General features: G+C 44.1%; 1 protein-coding gene across 2 annotated transcripts in view; it reads right to left on the reverse strand.

The window, feature by feature from the left end:
* arhgap46a (Rho GTPase activating protein 46a) overlaps nt 1–18602 on the reverse strand; it is a 41861-nt gene extending 23259 nt beyond the window's left edge. For both annotated transcript variants that reach the window (XM_055027190.1, XM_055027189.1), the window contains exons 1-2: nt 18251–18602; nt 3188–3697 (exon numbers count right to left, since the gene is read on the reverse strand). In XM_055027190.1, coding sequence (XP_054883165.1) covers nt 3188–3697; nt 18251–18264 — 524 coding nt within the window. In that variant the 5' untranslated portion in view covers nt 18265–18602. The remainder of the gene's footprint in view (nt 1–3187; nt 3698–18250) is intronic.

Consider the following 18602-nt stretch of genomic DNA (forward strand, 5'->3'; position numbering starts at 1 on the left):
GGTTATGTTTGGTGTTTAACCCCATTAATACCATGTAGACCAATTAATTTCCCGCCTCAGTTTTCATTACTATGTCATGGTAAGACCTTGACACTTTCCATCCCGATTCTCCGAGGGGTTCACGGTACTTCCCTCATGAGCTGCTTGACACACACGCAAAATTTCCTGCACATGTGATAAGACTCAGTCAATGATTCACAGATCTGGCACTGAGACAGACAGCAGAGACTCACGTGACTGGATTCATCATTGTTTAAAAAAAAACAAAACAAAACAAAACACAAATACAGGTGGGAGCTTTCTTCCACAAAGAGAAAGGAAGCAGCATCGCCAAGTGCAGCTTAGAGACTTTCAGAAAAACTAAGCTGTCAGGAAGCGATTCTGAACGCATTTAGTCATAACCTAAAACAAAAATAAAGGACAGTCCTGTTTCCACTCGGGGTGGCTTTGTTTTTCTAAAACAGGTCAGATGTTAATGTTTTATTCCCACTGCGCTACAAGAAATGGGAACATGTTGAGACGTGTCCGAAATAGCTCAAGTGTTAATACAGAGGGCTGGGGGGGTTGAAAAAACTGCTTTTTTTTTTTCCCCCACGCGAACATTCAATGACAATTAGTAGAAAACAACCCGCTCATCTCGAACCTTCTCCGAAGCCTTGATTTCAACCATTTTGGGCCGACGCATTCCACCCTCTGTGGGTGTTTTGTGGTTTCCAATTACCTGCTGAGAGACTGAGGGTGGTGAGCCTGCGCAGCACCATATGGTTAATTAGGGTATCAGTCCTGTCGGTTAAAGGCTCCTCAGCTTTCTGTGTTGGAATACAGCTGGCTATTGTTTTAAAGGAGAGACAAAAAAAAAAAAAAAGTTTTGGGAAAGGTTGAGTCACGGGGGGTTGAGGGCGGCAGTGTGGGACCCCAGAGTGAAAACTCTCTTAGTAGCAATGTGCTGGCAGGATAACTCATACCTCCAGAACTCTTTTCACATTTTATCACATTACAAACCGCAAACCTCAATGTGTTTTACTGGGATTTGATGGGAAATCAAGTAGGTCATGATTTTAAAGTGAAAGAAAGTCATACATTTCGCAAATGAGCTGAAAAGTGTGGCACTGATTGGTTATTTTGGGCTTCTAAAATGTTCATATAGATTCCATATTTTTAGAAACAGACATCGGAACAATTTGATTGGCTGCTTTTCCCTATGTGCCGCCCCCGGCTACCCATGAAAGCTGCTCTTTCCTCTGGCCCAGCAGGGAGCCAGGGATTGGATAGCTCCAGTTTTCAGTGGTGCTTAGCGAGCACCAGCATGACTTTGGGTTCAGTTTTGGATGATTGACGGGACCGTCCAAAGCTGGCGGTATTGTTTTGTCCTACCCACCAGTGCCACTCATCAGCCGGAGATCACAATTTAACTCCTCAACCATCTTTCTGCAGCACCCGAATACAAAGCAGATCCAAGCTGCCAGCCAGTGAGAAGAAGAAACTAATCCATTCTCAAAGACAAAACCTCTGAAAACTTTTCAGGGTTAGCCTTGCTCATAAGCGGCAGGAATGCGGTGGCTCTGTTTGTTATTAACCACCACCACATTCTCTCACATGCCTCTCATGCATGCACATTAGAGGGGTTACAGCGTTCTATGGCCTGGAGCCTGGATTTGTTTAAGGAAAACGAAATGAGCAGAGCATCGGTGCCGAGCCGAGCAGAGCGCTGGTCAGCACACAGAGGGACACTGAGATGGCCCCGGTGGCCGTGCGCCAGGGGAAACAGAAGTGGCATGTCTGGTATTTGACTTGGACAGGGAAAGATGTGGTCTAGATGAGGCCGCAACGGCTAGCGCATGACGGGGTCTCTGAATGACTTACTGTTAGGGCTCGTTCTGCACCAGTAACCCAAGTGCGAGGGGGGAAATGATGTGCTCTCTAATATAGCGGACCGTTTTTACCCCCCATTTGGTAGCGATTTGCTCAAACAGCCGGGCACGGTTCACAGGCGATCGTATGGAAGCTTGGGATGTATGGAATGCTCAGATAAGTGAAAAAGAAAACAAGAAAGCAGTCCGAGTCTGGCCCAGATGGTCAAAAGTCAACGCAATCTTGCAATTTCTCACAACAAAAGCATTTGAGAGTCTTTACAAGCAGCAGGGACATATGCTCTGATCGGTATCGCGTTTCCTCAACAGCCCTCTGGTAATATGAGCCTCTAATGATCAAACCTAATCTGAGTAGAAGTCCCTAAAGCAGAGATGGTGAACTCATTTTCATTTTGGGCCACATCAGGGTCATGAATGTTCTCAAAGGGCCAGTTGTGACAAAATCTATTGATAAAACCCATGAATGTCAATAAATAACTGCCTCTGCATTTAAACTTCAATAAATAAAATAATATTGAACTTGAAATTAAAACTTAAAATACAAGTCCACAACAGTTACCTTGGAGGTTTTATTTATGAATCCCTCTAAAGCAGGTGTTACCTACTTTTAAAACTTTCAAATGAGCCATTTTGACTCTCAGTCGAGCTTCATGAAACATGTTGAGAACCCCAAATGTTACATGGCATTTTGAAGAAAAAACAGGAAAAGTTATAATTCTAATTTTAGATAAATAGCTAGGGTATTTGTGAAGCAAAATTTTACTTCTATTTTGAGCTTTTAAAATAAAGAAAAACTAAACTTTTAGATCTATAGTAGAGTAGGCATTTATCGTATTATTGACCGTGATAATTGTCATAATTTATTATTATCACAATAAAATCCAGTTTAAAAAAAACTGTTGTCAAGATTGTGAGTTTTACTATGTTCTCCAATGTTTGTTTGGTGAGTGAATTAAAAAATATCCATACATTTTAAAATATAATTAAATGCAGTTATTGTAAGAAGCTCAGTGAAACAAACCACGCTTTATGTGACTGCTGTCCTAAAAAGGCATTACAAATGTTTGTTTTCCAAGAACAGGATTTGTGTTTGTGTTATTGCTGTTTCATGCAGTCACAGCCATTCCGTTATCTAAAGCAATAAATGGTTCCCATCGTCACTTTATAATTATCACAATACTACCACGATACAGTGCGATAAATCTTGAAGTCCATATTTTCATCCCCAGACTAATGAGCTCCTTGTGGAGATGCAGGTTGCAGAGCCCTGGTCTAGAAGGTCACATGAAAAGCTATGACGGGGTGTAGTCGCTTACCTCTGAGGGTCTTTGCTGTCCTCTGCCTCGTGTTCGGCGCTGCTTCCATCTCCTTTGGTTCGACTGCCCGCTGCCGGGTCCGGCTCGGAGTTGGCGCTCTGCTCGGACGGCTCTGGGGCTCTGGGCAACGGGCCGTCGCCGTCCCGCTCGGCCATAGGGGTGCGGCGGCCCTGGCTCCCCACACTGCCTATGCTCCCGGTGGTGGAGCGGTGGTGGTGCTCCTCCACTGCCCCGCTGGCCTTCCTGGCGTCGCTGCACCGCTTCATGGCCTGCAGCTGGGACAGGGGCACTATGTCGGCCCCCTGGGGCCGGTGCCAGACCGTGCGGCGCCCCGTAGAGTTGTAGTAGTAGAAGCGGCCGCTGTGAGGGTCAAACAGTTCCCACCACTGGTTGCCGTCTGCCTGGCGGATGGGAACGCCGGAAGGGGGATCCCAGCCGCATTCGCCAGTGGTCAGATTGACATACATGCGCTCGCGGGAGCGAGGCTCCAGAATCTCCACCCAATCAGAGCTGAGGAGGAACAAGCCACAAGATAAAAGAGTCACCAGCAGGTAAAAAAAACAAACAAAAAAACACAAAGTCCATGGATGGGACGCGATCCATCTTTAGAGGTCGCAGTCACGCCTGAGCACTAATCAACTGGACAGGCAGTAAACAAGTCACGCCATTTGGCAGGCTGAGAGGTTCAAAAACACACGTGTCCATATGGTAAGAGCTTTAATTTCTGTGCTCCCCGCATGTATCCATCTGTGCGAGTGTGAGCTTTCAGTGATGTCATCTCTGAAATGTGGGGATGCAGAGTGATGGAGTGTGTTCCCCTCAAACCGGGAGACAGGTGGGAATGTCGGTGGGAAGCCAGAGCGGGGGGCTGGCAGGGCCCGAACAGACCCACGCGCTCTGGGTGCGCCACAGAAACCACAAAGCTCAACGACAATCAGAGCGGTCTGCAACCGCCAATTCAGCACAATGCAGGCAGGACACAAAAGAAACGCTGGGAGGGAGGAGGCACAGGAAACAAAAGGAGATATGAAGGGAGGGCGGGAGATAAGTACGCCGCTAAAAAGGTCTGAACCAGTTTATAGTTCTACCATTCTTCAGAATGGGACAAACTGTTCCACCGTTACGTCAAAATATAAAACAACTTGGCAGAGAGTACATTTTAAATTGGGTTTTAAGGATTTCTCTAACAGGTGAAAGTCACAAGAACAATGTTTGAAGCGCTCTTAGGGAGGCACCAATCGGGCTAATGAATGGGAGCGCTGGGCGCTACATCAAAAATAATATATATCGCAAAAGACACGTGATCAACATCGACAGATAATGTGTCTGATATATTACTCAGTTTCACTGGCCTTTGACCCAGAGCTGCGCAGCAATCTGGGGCATGTAGAAACGGGAAAGGCTTCAGCCTCTCAACTTCTAGCTAAGAAAGGCTAGCGGCTAAACCCAACTCACTCCCTAGGAACTACCTGTGAAGTAACTCGAGCAGCAGCAGTTTATGGTTTTATCACTGCACATCAAACTGCCTAAAAATAAAAAATAAAAAAAATCTCTAAGTGATTGAGTTGCTTTTAGAAACAGTTGAGACTCAAACAGAAGCACAAAAACAGGCAAAATGTGAATTTAAGCAATGTTCAAACTCCCAAAACAAACTCAGAATGGATAATTATGGAACTATTGTGTAAAAAAAAAAAAAAAAAACAAGACTCAAAGGCCTCCAATACGATGATAAAATTAACATCCGATGAGCAGTTATCTAAATAAAAATAAACAAAGTGCATGAAAACACTGTTAGAGCTGCGTATCCAGGCCAAGATCTGGATACGCAGACTCCTTTGATGTAGTTTACCAGTGAAGGCCTTTATGTATAAATAATTTTATTTATTTTTTTAAAACAGCGTATTCATGAGGGGAAAAAGAGAAGTTTTTCACTGAGGCGATGTGTAGGTCACCCCCAGACGACTGCTTCCAAACACCCAACATATAATCTGTTCTCCGCTCTCACAATGACCACTTGAAGATCCTGGCAGGCCGAGCTCCTTTTCTCTTCCTTTGTGTCCCACCCAGCTCCAGCTAAATATCTTTGGCAGAACAGGCCTGTGGGGATGAACTGGTGTCACTGGAATCTGCTGGATATTTGGCCGCTTTCCCAGTCTGCGACGCTGGGTGGGTGGAAGAAAACCTCCTCGACTCCTCTCTGTCGTTTTGTTTGTAGGTTGCTGTCCAGACTATCTGTGCTGCTCAGGAGGAGCAAGAAGCTTAGCGTGGATCACAGTGTGGACCAACAAGCGCACATATGCGCTCCTTGAGCTCGCGCCAAGTCTCCGCTTGTGTGCTCGAACTTGGGCTCAGAAATAGACACAGAAGACTGGTGCCAGTCAGCCCTGCCAGATTTACACCGTCACCCACTCTGGGAACGACAGCTGTTCTGTTTTAACGGGAACGCCTTGAGTAATACTGCAGTACCTGTTCCGCCGCACTTTAAACATGGAGTTCTGTTTAATCGGGTGCCAGAAGCAGCCTGGGGCGCTCCCGCTCCCTGATAAAACATCCAGGTGAACGCAGAGCAAACACAGAGGGGAACACAGGAGCCTTGCATGCACTGTTTTCCCATGCGGTTCTGGGCCCTCTGCTGGGCAGCCATCTGCTTCATTCCCTCACACCGGCTCCAACCTTCTGATAACTCGATAAGAAAGCTAAATCTCTGTGGCAAGGGGGCACATGAGCGTCAAAGAACAAGCTGCCATTGTTGGGCGTAATGTCTGACGTCCCCCGAACTCAGAGGGCCCACAAAGAGAGCAAACTATTAGAAGATGACTCGCAGACTGATTAGATCCGCAACACTTAACGGCTGGGAAGCCTGGAATATAATAGGCCATTCAAAGCGAAGTCAACAGTCAACATTTCTCTCCCCCACCCTGACCCCCCCCACACACACACACACATCATGCATACCAGAGCCTTTATCCTTTTATTGCTCCCAGTCTCTAAATGAGGCGCTCCCACACTAAGAAGCTCAGTTGCATTCAATTTAGCTGGCTTAATCACCACTTTCTGCCTCGGGAAAGTCTGAATCTGTCCGACGAACAGCAGCAGCATCGTGTTGGATGAGCTTTGTCCCTTGAATGCCTCAAATGTCCACTGTAGTGAAGTGGGGAGGCAGGAAGGCTGGAGTCAGGGAGTCAGCAGTCAGGGCCTTGGCTGACGAGCTGAGCGGCGTAGGCTGCGTCAGTCACAAAGGCCGGCTCCCTTTGAGTAAATAACGAGCAGTTAGAGCTGAGAGCTGGCCTGCTGGGCTCTGTTGACATGAAAAGATAAGTGGGGAGGCTGGCTAGTGTTCAGGCTGAAACTAATGATGAAAAACTGCAAAGACGAGCAAAAGCCTTTAACAAATTTACCTTAGGAAAAACAAGATTAAATGTTTTTTGGATATTTTAACTGAACTGCTGCATCGATTAACCGCAACGATGTTCCATCCAAGGGGCGAGGTGCAGCGTAGATTCGCCAACAAAATTGTACTGACTTAAATATAAGACTTATAAAATTCTGAATGAAATTTAAAATGCAAGATTTCTAGCGTAATAAATATGAAAAAGAAAAAAAAAAAAAGATTTGCAGCTGGCGACTCAATTAAAGGGAATCAGAATGCAGGTCTGCAGCTTACTTGAACGTCAGCCTGACAGTAAAGTTTAATAAATTCTGAGTATACTAGACTGTCCTGCCGCGTCAAAATTTAAGACCTATGATTAACTTAAGGACATCTTCCACTTTTTAAATGAATTTAAGTCATTTTAAGGGTTTAATTTTAGATACATGAATCTAGGACTGGGTAAAGGGCACAGTTGTACGGCTTTTGCAACAAAGTGGTTCCAGTATTTAACCAGCCGGTTTATCGCTGGTTCTGTTTAAAAAAAAACACACACACACTATTTGCTTTTCCACCACCAAAGAGCCAAACCAATGCCGTGCCATTACATCACTATAAATGTCTCATCCACTTAGTGATCCCTCCACTGTTTAATGCTGTGTTTTTGTAAAGGGTTGTAGTGGTCGGAGAGTTTAACAAACAGGGAATACCAGCAAACAGATGTCTCTACTTCACCAATCCAATTTGTGTTTCACAATCCTAATCAGTTGATCTCTCATCGGTGCCAGAACCGCTGGAAAATCAGAGTTAAATAACTTGTACGGCAGAATTGATCAACAATGACACAGCGCTACAGAAGAGACCTGGAGATGGCATTTATGGATTCAGTAGAAAATAATTTGCCATTTTCTTTTTCTACAAGGCACACTGAACCTCTTGAATTCAATGAAAAGAGACATTATTGATATATAGCTGAGAAACCGTTTGTTTTATTGTGATGTTACTTAGTTGTGAAAGCGTAATGTTTTCACAGTTTTTTTTTTTTTTTTTTCAATTTAGAAGATCAAAGGTAAAGCTAAAGTTTGAATTGATTAGATTCTCAGATTTTGAATCTGCTTCAACCAGTATTGGCAGGTCAAAGCTTCACATACACACAAAAAAAAGATCAGATAAAAGATTTGGATCAGTAAATCTTCTTCCTGCATGCTACCAACTGCAGGAGGAATTGAGAGAATCCAAAAAAAAAAAAAAAGAAAAGAAAAGAAAATCAAAGCTTAGCTGAAAATAACATGCAAAGTTAAAACAAAAATGGTCGTGGGTAAGATTTGAATCTAGGACCATCTTGTTGTGAAACAGCTGAAGAAACAAAAAGTCATTAATATACTTCATGAACAAGGCAGAACAAAAAATAGAGAGAGAGAAATTGTTTTTGTAGCGCTTGTAAATAGTATTCTGTGCATGCAGACTGCACATGACACCATGTAAATTAACCTCAGTTGCCTCAGCGATAGGCAGTCTGTCTGAGTTGAGAGGCAAACATGAAGGAATAGCTACATAATGCGTTTCATGCTGTAAATGTTCATAAATGGCTTGGAATGCAGTCTGCAACCAGCTCGCTGAAGTTCAGCTCTGACGGGAATGTTTTTTTTAGTTTTTTTTTATTGATCTGAAATGAACTCGATACGCATGCGGTCCTATGACTGATGAATACAGCACCTGATTTACCTTAGGGGGAAACTCCAGCTGAAGCTCACCGGTTTCTGTTTCACTCCAACGATTGGGAATGGAAATTTTTTGTTGTTGTCCATTCTCTTCTTTCAGAAACTCTGAAAGAGTTAAAGCAGAAGAGCTGCTTTAACTTTGTGTGTCTCAGAAAACATAACTGCCCAAAAGGTAGAAGAACTAGGAAGAAATGCAAAGTCCATTTTATCCTGCTGTGAAACGAGGGTTTCTATCTCCCAACTGGGTCAAAGAGACACTTTCAGCCGTGTGTTTTTTCTCCTTTTTTTTTTCCAGAGCAGCTAAAAATAAAGGAGGTCAAATTGTAAATCCACTATCAGGACTAAACGACACAGAGACAAAACACACCTTCCCCACCATCATATCAGTCTCAGCAGCTTTCTGAGAGACATAAGACATCTATCAAACAGATTTTTTACAGTCAGCTCCAAAAATAACTGGGACTGAGGGCAGTTTCCCAGAGCAAGGGAAACGACAGAACATGGAATCTGCCCCATTGTTCGAAGCCAACGCCAAAGTGTAAATGGCACTTTTCCCAGTAGTTGTAAATATACAGAACTGGACAATGCATTCTCTGGAAATAGGGCAATGTGTAATCATGTGTCATTGTCCAGTTGTGGGTTCCAAACAAACTTGAATACCAATGAATTCAACAAGGAGAGAAAGAAGGACAGAAACAGCAGAGAGTTACAGAGTGAACTCCAGCGGTAGCGTTTAATCAGATCATCAAGGTGCAGCTGAATTGCAGCTTTCTGCTTCATTGTCACTCTGGCATTTTGCGATGTACTGATAGGACACCTCTGACAAGGCACAGCGGAGGCTGTTGGTGAGTTCGTGTTTCACACATGATAGTCCAGTACACTCAGTTCCTTTGGGGACGAAAATTGCAATAGTTGTTACATTTTCTGTTGGTGTGTTTTGCTTTCACACTGAATGGTGTCATACAATTCAAATTTACTGAAAAACCTGTTCCCCTCCTCACCAGTGGTGGTGCTGCACCAATAGCTACTCCAGGAAACAACAAAACCATCCAAAGACGACAGGAGCGCAACAAAGAAGTAACGTCAGAATTTAGCAGTTGCAGGATTTCTCTTTTGTCTTTGGTAAAAGACCATAAGCCATTTCTCCCACTAGTGCAAGACACTTGTGTTTGTTTTGGTTGTATTTACCCCGAATGCCTTGCACTGTAGTTCTTTTTATGCTTTGGGAGCTGTCTCCAGTTTGCTTGTGTCCAAATGTGCATTCGAACCACCAGAGTTCATTCCAACTGAACCGAGACCTAGGCTTTTAGGCGGACCAGAGTCTGCATCACAGTTCAATTGCGCTTTCACACCTCCCCAAATGAACCAGACTTTCTAGGCAAAGGAGAACTAGAGTGTGATCGAATCACTTCACTTAGACTAAGAGGAAAGCATTGAGGCAGTGAGTTGACAGGTAATCTAGAACCTTCTCCAACAAACAGCTCAGTCTGAGCTGTTCCTGATGGACCAAGGCAGGCGGAGCTCTCAGACAGGGCTCACCATTCATCCAGGAAACCTTAGCACCCTGAATCGCCGAGCCCAGCAACAAGTGCGAGGGGTCCACACTTTACCGGTGTATTTACAGGAGTAGCTGCCTCCTATTTCTGCTCAGATACCGACTTAAAAATAAGACGGTGCCTCCAGGAAAAGGGAGAGGTGTTAAATCATCTCACCACACGGAGAAAAGCAATTAGAAAATCGTGCAATGCTGAGAAACTACTGGGTTATTTCCCGCAATAAAGCATGCAGAGGCCTGTGAATGAAACACAAGACACAATCTGCCAAAATACAAGACTTCTGTTTGGTTATGGATAAAGCATGTACAAAGTCTATTCAGGGTGGCTGCTAAGCAACGTGCTTATCTAAATATTGTAAAGCATGAAGCGTAGATATGGACTGACAGAGCGCTTGGCAGCAGTTCCAGTAGCTGTAACTGTAAACCCAACACGCTGCAGGGCCCGGAGCCTCGCTTCTGTTTCGCAGCGTGACGAGGAGGGCAGCAGAAACCAAATGGAGGGGCCACAAAGGCCAGAGTCGCTCCTGCAGGAGAACAGGAAAAAACTGAGATGAGGTCCGGCTCACCACCCCAGATATCCGGAACGATCCAGAGAGAGGGGAGAGTGCACATACCACACATGACAGAAAAACGTCCTGCACCTGCCGCGCACACATTCTCTGGGGCTTTTGTTTAACACCTCCCATTCCTATCATGTCAGAGGGAGTAGGGAGCAGGACATCCGCAGCACAGCTTGTATTCAGCAACGCTTCTTCAGACTTTCTGAGGAGCCTTTGAAGAGTCGTTTTCTGTAAATGGGGGCTGCTTTTTAAACCCGATTGAAAAATCGGAGCAGTCTGCTCAGTTGATTAAACTACTGAATGTCATTGTATGCAGTTGACTTGTGGGGAATCGCATTACTGAGACAAAAACTTCTGTTTTGGGGCTTTTCAAGTTGTTTCAATTTCAGTTTTTTTTTTATTTTTTATTTTTTTTGTAAATGTAAATGAAGGAATGATCAAGAAAACTGCCTAATCAGCCAATCTCCAGAAGGATTGCTTGTTTTTTTATGTGGAGAAACAGCTGATCTTTTGTTTACGTGTATGACTTTGTCTAGTTGACTAATTTGTAGATATGTTTTATGTTTCCTAAATACACATTCTTCTGCAAAATGTCAAAAAAAATAAATATGCATTATATTAAAAGATGTAACACAACTAATCCTGAAAGACATTTCTCTGAAGGGAAGCATTACGTATAAAATCCAGGCTCATATTGGGATTTTATAGCACAATCCAGTAACCGTTACATTCAGTTGTAACAAAAGGCTGTATATATGAAACACGACTGAAAAGAAACTTGACTTTGCAATCTGACGCCTGGATGTTGGCCTGTGTCTTTAAGAAGCTCCTACTCTTGCACGTCGCCTTCACCATGATGCTTCTCATTATGCCGTTTACAACAGTTCCTTGGAACATGGGACTGAAAAGTGGTTTGTCTGATAAGTTAAGCAGTCTTGCAGTTCCACTGCTAATTGCTGCTGCTAGTCTGAAGGAGTTGGCGGGGAAGTCGCATGGGAGGATGAAATTGTAGAGCAAGTATTTACTAATAATGGCAGCTGGTTGCACAAGATTTGGGATTGAACACAAGTGAGCACCACACTTTTCAGAATCATTTGTAAAAAATGTTGACAACCATTCATCATTTTCACACATCTGCTAGACAGAGACCAAATTTAAGTTTGTGGTTGTAAGGTGAGGACTTTCAAGTGATATGAAGACTTTTGCAAGGCACTGTAACTCTGCTAGAGATATCTAGGAGGTATTCATCCCCACAGCAATCTACATTAAAGTCAGTGTTAGGCTTCAGGGTGTCCTGATCTGTATTTAGCTTAGTGTTTGTTTCATATATCAGACCCACTCAAGTTTGCAGTACACTAGTGGTCTGTTTTTTTTTTTTAGAACTCTTGTTTTGTCTTTGATTCTACAAAATCCTCATCTATTTTCTTAAACACCCCCACCTTACAAGACCCCTTAGATTCTCCACAAAATCTGCCAGCAAATACTTTGGATTCCTGAAGAGAAATGATGGCTTGAACTAATTCACTGACTGTCCCTTTGCTTCCAGCCTCCTCCAGCTTCCTCTTTCTGTTCTGTTCGAATCTCCAGCAGTTGTTGATGTCCATTCCCCACGCGTTGGAAAAAAAAAGTTTTGGGGTGAGAGGGTTCGTCTTATGCTCTTAGACACGGGAAGCACGCTAGAGCTGCTTTATTTGAGCCAGCATAGATTGAAGACTGGACAAAGAGTAAAGACTCAACAGCCAAGAATTTACGTGCCTTGCTGAGGGAAATGGGGATCGGATACGAGAGAGTTGTAGGCACCCCCCTGCACTCTTATTCCTGTGACCGGATTCACTTCCAAACATTGGGATAAAACTAGATAGCTGTTAATAATGCCTGAGACAATGGTCCTACGACCGCCTTATATTGCGTCATGCGTAATCACGCATGGAAAGTGTTCCCTCTCTAAGGACGTTTTATCTGAACAGATAAATGTCATTGCCACTTAGTGGAGAAGAGTAAACACACTCTCGGTAATCTCCAAAACGGTCTAGTGCAGTTTTCAACTGAGATGGGCCGATATTTGTTACTCACCACAATGACGCACCCAAAGGTTCAACAACCAGACGAACCAGTCTGCTCGCAGCGCTGCAGGGCTGGTGCAGAGTCTAAACATGGGGTTTCTCTCAAACTGATGCAAGGTAAAAAAAAAAAAAAAAAAAAACACAAAGAAAAACATAACCTTTTCCAATCCGAGTTGTTCCGCAAAACACTGCCCGATTGAAAACAAAGGCGAACTAGATGGTGTGTGATGTGGACACTGATATCACTGAGAAAAATAGGTCAACTTGCTCTGGGTCAGAATGAGATTCGCACAGTATCGCAGCCTTAACCTTGTGTAATATACCACACTTTTGCTGGAACACAGTCCTGGGACAAGGAAGAAAATGTATAACATGATCCTACTGTGTTTATTTCAAATTAAACAAGTCAAATTTAAGACTTTTTAAGAACTTTCAATGCCACCTTGAATAAAATTTAAGACAAAAAAAATTATAAATATATGAAATGGTTGGGGGATCCTGCTGTACTACAGTAAAGAATCACAAAGCCCCTGTGGTGCTTACTTTAAATGTGTTTTGCACAGAATGCACCTCGCCTCATATATGTTGGCAGCAGAAGTGAACCAGCAGCGAAAACAAACGTCGTTCAGCCAACTGGATCTGCACTGAATGATGGTTAGCTATCACTAAAGTTAGCTAGCTAGTTAGCATGGATATATTAGCAGCTGCTTAAGTATCGAGTCACAGAATGTAATGAAGAATCATGACTCAAACTTCAGCTATACAAACAACGTACTGGCCCTTTCAGCCAACCGACGAGCAGTGTGCAGCAACAGGTGGGGTTGGGGCAGCAACTGCGGTCTCTGGCATGTCTTTAAAAGTACTTTAAGCCATTAAAGCTGTAAAAGACTTTTGAAACCGCAACTTTTTAACCCCGTTTGGACTACTGTCTACTGTTGCATTAATTCCCTGAAAAACCAAAGTATTGTAAGTGTATCACTAATGCCTGCTGATGTACACTCCAAGGATCAAATTGGAAACACTTTGCTCTGTCTGGCAGTCAAAGTTTATTTTGCCAATTTGATTCCCAAATACATGTCAGATTTATGTGCAATGTATTTAAGTTCATAGCAACATCAGATGAATTTAGAGTCTGACAAAAACAACGGCCCATACATTTCTTAGGGGTTCAAAATTTGGTATACATTGGTGATTGTAACTGGCTTGTGCCTAAGAAGTATTTTGTAAAGGAAAAAAATATTGTACCTTGTAGATAAGAATTTCCCATGATGACACTTAAGCCTTTGAAATAAACAGTCTTCTGAAGCCTGTGGTGGTGCACAACAAAGCCAACTATTGTCAGATCAACAGGCGGGCGTCCATTCAAAGAGGTCTCTGTGACGCCACCACATGAGGACAGTCCAGCCAATCAGAGCTAGGGCAGAGGGAGGAGCCTGGGTCATGTAGGAGAGGTCTGGGATGACCTCCAATACCAGCTGCCCCAAATTTAAAGCGAGAGACAATTTCCGCCTCTCCTTTGGCACAGACTTAGAATGGGACCCCATAGGGTCACCGAGCCACCTTGGGCAAGGCCAATGTTTCCCATACTCTCTTCCAACAAACAATTTTACATGGCTTGAGTGAATTCACGTCCAAGAGCTGCCAAACTGCTCAGACCCTGCTGAAGCAAAGTGATTCTCCACGAGTTGTGAAATAAAAGCGCCCAACCCTTTCAACAACTCCAGGAGAAGGCTTTTGTGGGTCGGCACTTCAAAGTTTCTTCAGATACCCGGCCACAGTATCTGCCAATAAACTGAATGAGGAGAAGCATTGCTAAGATCTCTCTAGGTAGAGTATTGCCAGGTCCGTTGCCCTGCATTCTTCCGCCAGAGCTTTCAGGAACCTCCATTCTGTTCAGCTAAACAGTCGGAGTCTGTCCGAGGTCGCACTCGGCAACAGGATCACTGAACTCTTGGTATAGTCAAGAGGGCTACCTGAACACATATGGAGACTTTTGAGGTCAGATATGAGGACGGGATCAGTGTTTAGCACAAACACGCCTCTCCCCATCCAGCACACCAGCTGCCACACGGCGAACAATGGGGTCACTTGTCCAAACAAAATCCAATTCCTACTTGATTGTTTTACATTCTATTGTATTTCTTTTGCTGAACAATTCAGTTGCAGGAAATCAGAAACACCAATGAAAGCAAACCAAAGCAGAGGTGCAGAGGCCTACTTGACAACTAGATTTCTTAGCACAAAAACAGTATCGCATCACAAAACAAGGGCAGTGAGTGGTAAAATGCTGTGATTTCAAACAAAGTTTCATCTTACAGGCGTTACATACTAAGACTGCTTTGACAAAGTTCTATAAAACTAATGCATCTTTTTGAATTGGTAGCGAAAATGTGATCTTTATCATTATATTAACTTCATTTTTCAATGGAAGGTGGTTCAACTTTCAGCCATTCTCATAATAGCTATAAGTAGACCAAACAATTCCATTTCTTTCTTTTTTAAAATGAAAAATATTTAAATTTTTGAGCAACTGTGTTCAAAAACTTAACTTCCACTGAAACGTTTCTTGCTAAACAACGACCACATACATATGTGGTACATGTACGTACACATGTACGTACATAAATGTGTAAGTATTTAAGAAAGCTGGCCCCTGTTTGTTTTTCCACCAGCAGCAGTAATTTGTACCATCATTTTAAGAGGAGCCCCACCTTCGTCCCGCTCCCCCAGATGACATGATAAACGACGCCAGCGTCTAATCCCGGCATGCAGCTCGGAGGTCAAAGTGGAGGTCAGTGGGCGGAGCAGGAGCCAGGCAGGATACACACGTCTGTTCGTGTTGTCCTCCGGAGGAAGTGAAGACGCCGACGCTCCAGGATTAGAAACGCAGAGCAATCTGGTGAAGATGTTAGTGCTCGGTCTGCCTGGGGCCCGACAGGGTAGAGGAGGATTTAAGAGGCCATCGCAGGGGATCAGCATGCAGGGAGCGATTAATATTTCCCAAACAGTGGAAGAGCAGTGCAAAGTTGTGGCCGTGTTTTGCCCCAGTCCTGTGTCAGTTTCCTGACAGCCCACTGGTACGACATGCACTAGTTACACGGGTTAGAACGAGACGAGACACCCGTTCAGATGTCTGTCTGCGTAGTGCAACGAGTTGTTATCCGCTTTAATGCGGCCGAGTGATGATCAGCATTTTCCGCGTTGGCTTCGGCTCTGCTGTGCGCAGGTGAGGCGAAGCAGCTCCAAAGTGTGCAACATCAAATGGTTGTGCGGGTGAAGATAAGCGTGTTTGACTATAAACCACCTTAACCTCATTACGGAGTCGCTGCTGCAGGTCACGGCGAACCAGGGTCAAATTAGAAGGGTGTGTTGGGTTCAACAGAGCTGATCCGCAGATCTGAACAGGATTACAGTCCAGGAAAAAAAAAAAGACACGTGAAACACTAGGGCTGTAGCTAATGATCATAGTTATCGCTTAAACTGTCGATTGTTTTGACAAACAATTGAATAATTATATTGAAACAAAAACGGTGTGCAGATTTTTAACTTGACCCTTTTTTATACTGTATTAGAAATACATTAAAAGATGCAAATAAACCAGTAAATTCAACTCTTTTTTTTTTTTTTAATGGAAAATTTTATGTTTTGCCTAAAATCAGTGACATGCTTGACCATCAGTAGCGAAGGATGCATAACAACAACAACAACAACAAAAAACGAAATAACTTCTATCAACTGTACAGAGCAGATTAGTTCATTACTTTTAGATTAGCAGTTCAATAACTGGACCTTAACAGATTTATTTATTGCAGTCAAAACGATGCCATGCGAATTCTGAGTGAAATACATTTGAAGACAAACTTTTGTTTTTATCCAAGATGCATTTGTACAGCTTTGACTTCTCTGAATATGTTGCACTTTCAGCAACTGGTCTTTTAGCCAGTCTGTGTACTCCAGTTAACGATTAATCAATCAATCAATAAGTTAGTTGATGCTTATTTCAACAATCGAGTCATGATTAATCCAATTGTTTCAGCCCTAAAAAAAAAAAAAAAAGTACTTTAGAAGCACTCAACGCCAAAACAATGTCCCGCAGACCAGCTAAAAGATTAGGTCATTGTCAGAATTTCTTGTCCTTTTGTCTCTGTAATGAAACTTTGATTCAATCTGTAAAGATAGGTAGGGAGTGTGAAAAGCAAGTGGCTCTCCTTTTGTTTGAAACTTGCACTGCAGCCCCATCAGGGTAAACACAGAGGTGACGACCCATTGTGATCCCAGCCATTCATATTAACAAGCCCGTGCAGGGAAGATAAACTCTGCCTTGTGGCAACAACAAATGGATCGGAGTTTACGCCACGAAACTAACGGAGAAGAAAAACTTCCAAAAACCGCAGGACCCAGGCGGGATGGCGATGGGATCTGCTGCACCCAAGAAGCCATGTTGGCCTGCTGTACCAAACCAACAGCTTCAGGCTATGCAAACAACATCAATAGCGTTGGGGTTTTTTTTTAGATTATGTATGTGGAACAGCTGTCAACAGGAGGTCTTTACAGTCAGATGACATAAAAAAAAAAGAAAAGGGGGAAAAAAATCACCACTAGGTACACATGTACCAGGGATAAAACAAAAATGATTGTCATGGCCACAGCTCCATCAATTGAGCCATAACAATATCTAGAGAATGTGTATGCATTCCTTACAACTTTCACATATTGCCACAACCAAAAGCAACGCATGCTACCGAGATCTCACACAAAGCGTACTGTTCCCGGAACAAGGATGGATGTCTGTGAAACGCTTTCACAAACAGAAGACACAAAAAAAAAAAAAAAAAACGAGGCACACATTTGCATCGAGCCCCTTTTACACCGACACCCCGAATGAAAATCCAGCACAACTCACCGCCTTTGTGTCATTTCGCCTCAATGTTGAGAACAGCAGCGAACAAACGGCATGGTGAAGACCAAAGAGCAGAGCAAGACAGGTCGGGGAATAAATAGCCGAGTTGGGTCAATCCCAGGTTTGGAGCAACTACTGAATGGAAATACTCTGTCACAGCTGGCCAACCAGAGAGATATGGCTGTTCCCCACAAACACTGGGGGGGTCAGGAGCTCCTATCAGGGAAATCGCTTCACATCACACGGCGAACATATGAGGAAGATCAAGCTGTGGGGGCTGAAATGCAATGAAAGACAGGAAAAAACGGAGTGAAGTTTTAAAGCACATCTGCTCTGAAAAGCAGATGGTGAAGGCATCCAGCAGCCTTATGGCTGAGGCTGAATGAGCCACTGGAGCAACAAATGGGAGCCTGTGGAACATTTACTGGCCTCCTAAACCACAGCAAAGAGGAAAGTTAGTCCAGCAAATTACTGGACGAGATCAAAGCCAATTCAAACGATGTGGCTGCCGCTGGTGTATCATTTGGGAGAAGATAAACTTCAAGTCTGCAGCTTCTGCTGCGTCGTAGCTCGTTAAAACTCTCAATTAGCGACCCGGAGCTGCAGACGTTTCAGTGAGAAACCTGCTGTTTCCCAACGCTAACCGTTAGCAAACTGAAACAGCTTCAATGTGAGCTTTAAAACAAGACTAGCGACAAGAAGCGGCAAAGAAAGCCGAGGGGTTTATCCAGTTCTCCCCTCTCAAAGCCTCTCTACCCACAAGCCGTGAAGTTTCAAATGAATCTGAACAGTTAACCAGTAAGCGGCGCGAGAGCGCAGCGACCGGACACAACCGAGCTAAACTTTCTGCTCAACTTTCAGTTGCTGTCGCGTCCAGAGTAAAGCGGGTAGACGTACCTCGTCCCGGCCATTTTTCACATTGTAAGCGACGCGGACGCGGTGAAGAAACTCGGCTCCGTTCCGGAGGGCTGGTTTTGTCGGAGCGGCGGGTTCAGGACGGTCCTCCCGGCGCTGCCTGCCTGGGTGAATCCGACGCGGAGTCTCCGCCTCCCCACGTGAATGGCGGGGTTGGGATGGGGGTCAGCCGGTCTGCAAAACCCCCCACCGACTTCCCAGCCCACACAGAAACTCCTCCTCCTCCACGCCACTCGGCCGCTTCACTCCCCGGCTGTCCGACGACAAGCCGAGGCGTTTGGGACTCGGTTCAGAAACGGCTTCAACGGCTGACCGTACAACTGCCACCTTTACG

The sequence above is a fragment of the Poeciliopsis prolifica genome, unplaced genomic scaffold (genome assembly GCF_027474105.1).
Source record: "Poeciliopsis prolifica strain line A6 unplaced genomic scaffold, Auburn_PproV2 SCAFFOLD003, whole genome shotgun sequence".
Taxonomy (NCBI): Eukaryota; Metazoa; Chordata; class Actinopteri; order Cyprinodontiformes; family Poeciliidae; genus Poeciliopsis; species Poeciliopsis prolifica.